The sequence below is a fragment of the Ostrea edulis genome, chromosome 2 (genome assembly GCF_947568905.1).
Source record: "Ostrea edulis chromosome 2, xbOstEdul1.1, whole genome shotgun sequence".
Taxonomy (NCBI): Eukaryota; Metazoa; Mollusca; class Bivalvia; order Ostreida; family Ostreidae; genus Ostrea; species Ostrea edulis.
In genome coordinates, this window is record NC_079165.1 from 6,333,553 (window position 1) to 6,342,952 (window position 9,400).

General features: G+C 37.7%; 1 protein-coding gene across 5 annotated transcripts in view; it reads right to left on the reverse strand.

Moving 5' to 3' along the window:
- LOC130052437 (kinesin-like protein KIF27) overlaps positions 1-9,400 on the reverse strand; it is a 46,987-nt gene that overhangs the window by 36,982 nt on the left and 605 nt on the right. For 4 of the 5 annotated variants that reach the window (XM_056157470.1, XM_056157468.1, XM_056157471.1 and 1 more), the window contains exons 2-5: positions 8,695-8,828; positions 8,512-8,583; positions 8,286-8,369; positions 7,764-7,886 (exon numbers count right to left, since the gene is read on the reverse strand). In XM_056157470.1, the coding sequence (XP_056013445.1) occupies positions 7,764-7,886; positions 8,286-8,369; positions 8,512-8,583; positions 8,695-8,747 (332 nt within the window). In that variant the 5' untranslated portion in view covers positions 8,748-8,828. Of the gene's footprint in view, positions 1-7,763; positions 7,887-8,285; positions 8,370-8,511; positions 8,584-8,694; positions 8,829-9,207; positions 9,301-9,400 lie in introns of those variants that run through there. The other variant, XM_056157469.1, reaches the window with a different exon arrangement.

Below are 9,400 nucleotides of genomic sequence, written 5' to 3' on the forward strand. Positions count from 1 at the left end.
AGCTAGATCCCAATCATTATCAGATGTCGGTAAAATAACATCAGTGCTGTTACCAAGGAGCTTGCCTGTGAGTTTGAAAAGTCTTTTGGTATCATTACCACATTCCAATATGCTGGTTGAATAGTAGTCTTGTTTGCTGAGGAAAAGTAATTTACTATTTAGGAGACACTATTCACGGTAGATTTGGCGATAGGTGTATTAACATTAAAACATCAAAACATATGACTAATTTGGACTCATCCTTAAGTCATAACCCTGGGTTTTGATTGAAATTCACCTAGTTTTTGTACATCTTTTTCTGCTATTCCTAAGTTTGCATTTAGATTTTATACAGTATCAGCAAACTTGCACATAAATACTAAATACTAAGTTTGGCCCCACCCTGGGTTCAGAACCCTTACTCTGGGGATCATCAACTTTACAATATTGGTAAAAGACTACCTGTTCTATCCATTTAGTTTCAATTTAGTATCAATAGCACTAAAGAAGATGTTATTTAAGTGTTTTACTCATATACATTATATAACAAGTTTGGCCCCGCCCTGGGGTCAGAACCCCTACCCCGGGGATCATGAAATTTACAATTTTGGTAGAGCCCTTCCTGCTCTCCATCACCATGTATTTAGTTTTTCTCACACGTGTGTGGTTCTTGAGAAGATTTATGAAAATTGATCAATTTTGGGCAGTTTTTGCCCCGCCCCTAAGGCCCCATGGGTGAAGGAATCCTGAAATTTACAATTTATCTCGCCCTTGTTCCAAAGATGCTTCATACCAAATATGAAAAGAATTGAAATTATAGTTATCAAGAAGAAGTTAAAAATGTCTATTGTTCACACATTTAATAACTGACCATTTTGGCCCCACCCTGATACCAAAACCCCTACCCCTGGGATCATCAAATTTACAATTTTATTAAAGGACTACCTGCTCTTTCTAAATATCTATTTAGTTTCAATATAGTATCAACAGCACTAAAGAAGATGTTATTTAAGTGTTTTACACATAAACACTATATAACAAGTTTGGCCCCGCCCTGGGGTCAGAACCCCTACCCCGGGGATCATGAAATTTACAATTTTGGTAGACCCCTTCCTGCTCTCCATCACCATGCATTTAGTTTCTCTTACACGTGTGCGGTTCTTGAGAAGAAATTTTTGAAAATTGGTCAATAAATTTTGGGCAGTTTTTGCCCCGCCCCTAAGGTCCAAGGAATCCTGAAATTTACAATTTATGTCTCCCTTGTCCCAAAGATACTGCATACCAAATTTGAAAAGAATTGGACTGGTAGTTATCAAGAAGAAGTTAAAAATATTCAATTGTTAACGCACGACGGACGACGACGGACGACAACCGATTGCAATAGGTCACCTGAGTTGACCTAAAAATCATTAAAAAAAAATAACTGTACATGATAAATGATAGCTGTGTCACCCTCAGGCACCTGAAGTATGGACACTACTACACCACCCCCCCCCCCCTCTGATTTTTATTTTTGTGGCAATAATTTCTCCGAATCGTGTGGATTCCCACATATGTACATATATTAATATCTCACAAGTGGTCATCTCGAAAGCTTACAGAAAGTAGAAACTGACTATTCAGAACGACGAATGAGGATAATCGGTGCACCGTGGGGAAATCACATATGTTGGATAAATTATTGGCTCTGTATAAAAATAATCTCATTCTAGAAGAGGGGAGGGAGTAATCCGGGGTACCTAAGATTTATACAAGCTATCCACACTTCAGCTGCCTGTGTGGATTCCCTATTTCATCCCTCTTTCTTAGATCCGCGCTGTATACTCTGCGTAAGTGAGTGTATCTTATTTTAATTAGATTGCACACAACCCTAGGTTAGAAACAAAAATTTGTAAACAAATATGGGGTCCCAGCTTCGGGACACATTTTCCAAGAAATTGCAAATTCCTAAGGAATTTTGGCTAGCGGCAGGTCAGGGAGATGTCATACTACAAGTCTCATCAACTTAAAAGCCATCTCATCTTTTTTATTTGTCACAATTTTGCCTGCAATGATCGGGCAGGGCTTCTCTTCCACTGACAGCCAAAAAAGAGGTCACGGAGTATGTGAGTAATGGTACCTTCACATTCACGGATTTTTCTTACGGATCCTTACGTATTCCACGTAAAAGTACAAGGATTGTTAGGATTTAGACACGGATACCGACGAGTGATTTACGAATGCTTGCGATTGACTACGAGTCGGAGATCCATAAGGACTCGTAAGAAAAATTCGTGAGTGTGATGGTGGTATTAATCGTAAAGTTTAAGTATGTACTCGTAAAGTAATCGTGTCTATACGTAAAACGCTCGTAATGACTCTGAACAATCCATAAAGCGATTGTAACCCGACGTGAATAAAATCGTAAATATCACTTAGGCATTCGTAATAATCCGTAAACAACTCGTAAACTATCCGTAACATATCGTAAACTAACCGCAAAGATTCGTAAAAAAAACAAACAAAAAAAACAAACTTTTTACGAGTGTTTTACGGATTCTTACGAGCAGTTTACGTGTTCTTGCGATCAGTTAAAAATACTTCCGGATTGTTACAAGTTATTTACGGGTTATTTACGGAAAATGAAATCCGTGAACAATCGTGAAAAAAATTTTGACATGTTAAAAAATTTGCCCCTACTTTCACGGATCCTTACGAGTGTGTGCAAGTTGTGACGAGTTATTAACGGATACTGATGAGTGATTTACGAATGCTTGCGATTGACTACGATTCGGAGATCCGTAAGGACTCGTAAGAAAAATCCGTGAGTGTGAAGGTGGTATTACGCGTCGTGTTCACGATTGGCTTGCGAAAATCAGTGTCAGTGCGGTATTTTATTTTACCAGAAGAAGGTCAATCTCTAAAGCTTACAAAAAAGCGTGAAACGATTGCATAAATCGAAATTGGGATGGGATAGACAGGGAATTCACACATTTCAGAAAAATTATCGCCGCAAAAAACAAATCAAAAGGGGGAGGGGGTAGTAGTGTCCATACTTCGGTGTCTGTGTTTCTACATGTGACGTCATTTCATGATTCGAAAATTACATGTAAAGCACATGCTAAAGCGTTGTAGTTAGAGTAAACAGCAAAGTGAAAGTGGATTTTATGGAAAGTAAGGCCCCTTGTAACAATGAAAACACATTGAGTTATTTTGTCAAAGCCTCATTGGTTAATATCTAAGCGGAAGTACATGTGACGTATTAGTCATTCTTTAGACATCCATGCTCGTGGAAGGATGTGTTTTGCAGACGTCGGGATTTTGCTGCTCGAGTCGCTCAACATATTAGGAAAGGAAATTTTATATGTTATTGCCTTGGTGGCGGAACCTTGGTTCTTTTTAGGCCTAGGTGACCATAATTTTACATACCTAGGTGGTATCGTGTTTAGCCTAGGTGAGCAGTATTAATTGCCTTGGTGGATGAGTGTTCGATTGTGAACCTTGGTGGTTCTTTTTAGGCCTAGGTGACCATAATTTTACATACCTAGGTGGTATCGTGTTTAGCCTAGGTGAGCAGTATTAATTTTATATGTTATTGCCTTGGTGGTGGAACCTTGGTGGTTCTTTTAGGCCTAGGTGGCCATAATTTTACATACCTAGGTGGTATCGTGTTTAGCCTAGGTGAGCAGTATTAATTGCCTTGGTGGATGAGTGTTCGATTGTGAACCTTGGTGGTTCTCGTTGCAGGAATAGGTGGCGATATATACATTGATTATTCTACATATATCGCTGGCTTTACGAGTTTTTTTATATAGCCTCAGGACATTTTTGAAATTGACCTAGGTGGTCATTTTTATAGAGGCGGCAAGTATTGAAGTTGCACGTGCATTCACTGACTGGTGTATAGTTTACCCGGTGGAAACAGTTATGAATCTTCAAGTTTATTCATTGTGTTTTGAATGGTATTCAAAACCATTCATTACGTGATCTTATACCGTTGGAAAATATGAGGTTTTTAATATGTGAAATTTACCTGGAGAGGAATGAATTCTTTTGTCTTGCAATCCAAGGGACACTGATGCCCTAGTGATTTTTCACGTGGATTGTGGGCGAAGGGATTCTTCCTTTCGGTGTGATTAGTGCTGGTTGTGTTGTCAGGTATGTAAGATTATAATCAATGATTATAATTTTACAGAGAATGAAGTTTGTTCCACATGTATGTTTTTCACGAAAGTTCCGACTTGGGAGTTGAATAGTGGTTTCAACCCTATATGAATTGTGAAGATTAGGGAACAACCGGCATGGATTACACTTGAAGGAGGAGTCCCTTTGCCTACAACCCATTTACCTCGCGCAGAGGAAGTAATCAATGGTGACATGACAATAGATTGTTTTATTTTTATTTTGAGTATTGGGAAAAGGGTATTGTAGTTTTGTTTAAATGATTGAATGGAAGAGGAAGATTGGGGAAGTGCAGAGTTTTTTATGCCCAAAACTAAACACGATCTGAATGGTGGAGGATATTAAACACTGGGGATAGGGTAAGAGCCTCATTGGTTAATATCTAAGCGGAAGTACATGTGACGTAATAGTCATTCTTTAGACATTCATGCTTGCTTGTAGGTAGCGTACACCAGTGGGATGATGATGATGATGATGATGATTCACTTCAATTTACCCACCCACCCACCCTTTATGTATGGTTGAAATGTGATTTGTAGGAAATAAACTATTTACCAGTACATCCATAGTAAACGTGCAAGGACCACAATTTTGGGTGATGATGATGATTTTGCATTTTGGGTCCGAATATCTATATGCTGTAAAATATTAGTCATTGGGCCATGTTTACTATGGATGCAATGTTTAATATCATCCTACATTCCGATTTCTCTCTGCAGAGTTTTTTATGCCCAAAACTAAACATGATCTGAATGCTGGAGGATATTAAACACTGAGGATAGGGTAAAATCCCAACTCACGTGAGACAACTCTAAGAAAGTATGGTGGCACGGCATTTTGGCAAAATCTCTGCTGAGGTGAAAAACGTGAATTTGAGTCTGGGTTTGAGATATTTATATGTTGGGGATATATGTCCCACTCTTTTGTTGACATAAGTGGTTAAATGACAATAGTTTAGGGTCAAAACATACACCGATTTTTGTTTTGTTTTATATGCTTTACATCCCTTCGAGAATTCCTCATTCATATTGAGAAGTCCAGCCGTAAAATAGCTGAAAATATTGTCAAAAAGGTGTAAAACCTCAATGAATCATATTGAGAAGTCATTTACTGTATTTGAAGTATTGCTTTAGACCTACATGTATTTTTAGCGCTCAAAGGCAGTGGCAGTCAGGATTCTTTAACGTGTCAACGACTTCAACAACAAGGGGCTTCCGTTTCTAAACTAATGTCCGAAATGTCCTAAATGCTGAGCATTTCGCGAAGGGGCAATCATTGTAAGTTTTAAGTTTGATGCGGCCATGGCACAAGAGGAGCTCGAACTCACGACCTCGTGCTCACGCTCTACCACTAAGCTACCGCGACCGGTCATTCATCTTTGCGGTATGAATGAGCTTCTATTATTTCAATGAGCCAAAAACAAAAGATGATGAAAGAACAGAAAGCGGACAAATATGGTGATCGTTATTTAGGATCAAGACACGTATGTTCATAAATCTATTTGTGAAAAGTATAAACTTCTAATACATGTATCTCTCAATTACACTGTATGATGATAAGGCCCTGTTCTGACCTTGATCAAATAATCTTAGTAACAATGAAGAATTTGAATTTCAATTTTGAAAATATTTGACAGCATGAACAGCTACTTTTTTAAGCCAGCATACTTCATGAAGTTCGTCAGTATGCCTGCGTGAAGCGTTGCTGTCCATGTCCTCATGTATTTTCAAAAATGAAATTTAATTTTATACTTCCATTTTACTTTACTCTCTGTCGGAATATTCCCAGCCGTTAAACAGCCATTCTATATTTATCAAGATTCATACGCACATTGTTGACATTTATTAAAAAATCATTTCAATCGGTAAAGCTATTGATTGATTGGTTAATTGAATATTGTTTAACGTTCCTGTATAGAATCTTTCACTCGTATGGAGACGTCACCATTGCCGGTGAAGGGCTGCAAAGTTTAGGCCTATGCACGGTGCTTACGGCCTTTGAGCAAGGAGGAATCTTTGTGGTGCCACACCTGCTGTGACATGGGACCTAGGGTTTTTCGGTCTCATCCGAAGGACCGCCCCATTTAGTCGCCTCTTAAAAACAAAGTGTACTTGTGATATTTACATTTCCAATGTCTTTACCTTCGATGTCTTTACGTCCAGTGGAGATCCATGTCACAGCAGGTGTGGCACGATAAAGACCCCACTCTGTTCAAAGGCCATGAGCGTCAAGCATAGGCCTAAATTTTGCAGCCCTTCACCGGCAATGGTGGTGTTTCCATATGAGTAAAATATTCTCGAGAGGACTTTTAAACAGTATAAAACCAAACCATCTGATAATGAAACAGTCGTGTACATTGAATATCCATTTACAACACTCAAAATGTGCTTAGAACAGAGCAAGAGTATAGCTAAGATGATTGTTCAATTCATTTATTCATTTCGGTTGTGGACATTGCATGCGATCGCTGAGAGTGGATCCCAAAGCGGCGTTTTTTTCCTTAAATCTTTGACCCGATTCTTAGTATCCGAATACCCGACGTGAATATTGTGATAGGAACACGTGTGATATGCGGACAGAACAAGCACATGTAGCAGACAGAAAGACTGAGCGATCATTACATAATTATCTTATACAACATAATCGTACTTTACGGGGGAGCTATTGTATTTTACAGTTTATTTGCTAGTTGTTCAGGGTGATAAAGAGGATTTGTTTAAGAGGTTTAGTTCAGTTCACTATATGATCCATACAGTTCCACACTGGAGTATCAACCCGTGACCCATTTGGGGCCACGAATTTAATCATTTCAGTAGAGGACTCCAAGCTTATTATATTTAGTTTAGTGTTGAATGTTCAATAGTAAAAATACATCCTCAGTACCCGTTGCTTGTTGTAAGAGGCGACGAAATGGGCGGGCCGCAAAAACCGAGGCCCCGTTTCACAGCAAGTGTGGCACAATAAAGAAACCTCCCTGTTCAAAGGACGTAAGCGCCGAACATAGGCCAAAATTTTGCAGCCCTTCAACGGTAATGGTGACGTCTCCATATGAGTGAAAAATTCTCGAGAGGGACATTAAACATTATATAATCAAGACTTCAAAAGACAAATTAATTACAATGCATTTCAACTGTTTGAAGCATAGAGCCAAATTATGGAGACCAAACAAGTTAAGGGGGCAAAAATTTCCTCATTTTGATATAAGTCTCCGCGTTCAGTATTTCTACATGCAATCAATTTGATTGAATGATATACAAGTACAGGGTCAAATTCCATCTTGACAACGCATGAGTTTGTGAAAAGTGATTGGCCACGTCAGACACAAAACTGCGTCTATTAACGGGAGTTGCACCCCCCCCCCCCACTCTTGGTTGAATTATTTTAAATGGAAGAAGATAAGTGGGTTGGGTTTTTATTTGGGGGGGGGGTCATTTTAGGGTCTCCAACACCCTCCCTTTTCTTGGGCGGAAAGGTACAAACTTTGGTCGTACCACATCCACCCCCATTTTGCAATCGTTGTGGATCCGCCCCTGTGGTACAGTGAACAATATAGAAATAACATAGCACAATCTGTTTAATATGTGTACACTTATACTATAAAATTTCTGAAATGAAATAGATACCCGTAAAACTCAGCTGTTTGTAAATGAGGGATGTCTGCTTTTCCGAACTGTTCCACATACTCGTCATAGTCGACATCGTCCAGATCGTACACATACCGAACTTCACTGTCCGTCGCTCTTCGTCTTAAAAATGATCAAATTATATATCAGTACAAGATTCATTACAGAGACGGTCTGTTTTAGATCAATGTACGGGAGACTGTTGGATTCTGTTACGTGTTACTGTATACATTGATCAAAATTCAAGTTAAACTGAACACACACACACACACACACACACACACACACACATTTTGCTTTCCATAACATAAAAAAATTGATATATAATTTTTTATTTCCTTCTATTCTGAAATATTAAAACATGTAACATATGTATCAATCTTTAATTTACAGAATATGTTTTATGAGAGAGAGGGAGAGAGAGAGATTAAATAAATCGAATGGTTGTTTCAACTGAATAAAAGTAAGAATAAAAAAGTATTAATGTTTCTATCTTGCGTAATCGAAGTCTTAATCAGTTACCTTATAGCTTCGTCGAGTTGTTCTTCTGCTTTTTGGTAGCCACTAAGTATGGATAGAAACTTCCGAATCGATTGGCTTTGTCTTCTAAATTGTTTTTTAATAATTTCATGTTATTACAGAGTGTTAATAAAATACCTCTGCCATCAAGTCATAGAAAAATACAGAATAATAATTTTTTTCTTACTATGTATTATACTTGAATATATACATGTGTTATTTCACGCACCTGTGATGTTCTTTGGGGAATGCGTACTTTCTCCATGGAACAGGCAAAGACAAAATAAAACGTTCATGGTCGCTGCAAAATATATTATGATTTTTTAGAACTTAAATACACACACTGAGAAGGACAAGGTATAATATGTAGATATGTACGTATACTGACATTTCTTTTTCTATTATTAATTACCTTTCTGATTTCAATTCTTCTTTGCATTCCGCATAACTTGCTCCTATATCCATGATTCCTAAATTCAAAGCCTTGTGTTTGTGTGTTTACACTTAAAATCCAGAAACGAAAGTAGAATGCATCATCTGTGTTTTCTGTCAATTAGAATAAAGCTCAATATCCATTGATAATGATACCTTATCAAGTTCAGTTTGCTAATTTAAACAAAAAATTACTCAAAATTTACTTACTTTAAACACGATGTATCAACTACTTAACAATACGGTAGTACTATACCGTCTGAGGACCGCGGAGGGATTATGATCATTACGAAACACCAGGGAAGACTCTCTCTCTCTCTCTCTCTCTCTCTCTCTCTCTCTCTCTCTCTCTCTCTCTCTCCGCCATCCTAAGTATTTTAGTATATATATGATATCTTATCATAATACAAGATATAATATGTAGATATGTATATATATAGATGTGTAGGTATATTTGATGATATTGATGTTACATTTCTATTTAATGATTTACCTTTCTGACTTCAATTCTTTGCATTCCATAACGCTGTGTATGTTTACACTTAAAATCCAGAAACGAAAGTAGAATGCATCATGTGTTTCCTATCAATCAGTCAATTAGAATAAAGCTCAATATCCATTGATAATGATACCTTATCAAGTTCAGTTTGCTAATTTAAACAAAACATTACTCCAAATTTACTTAC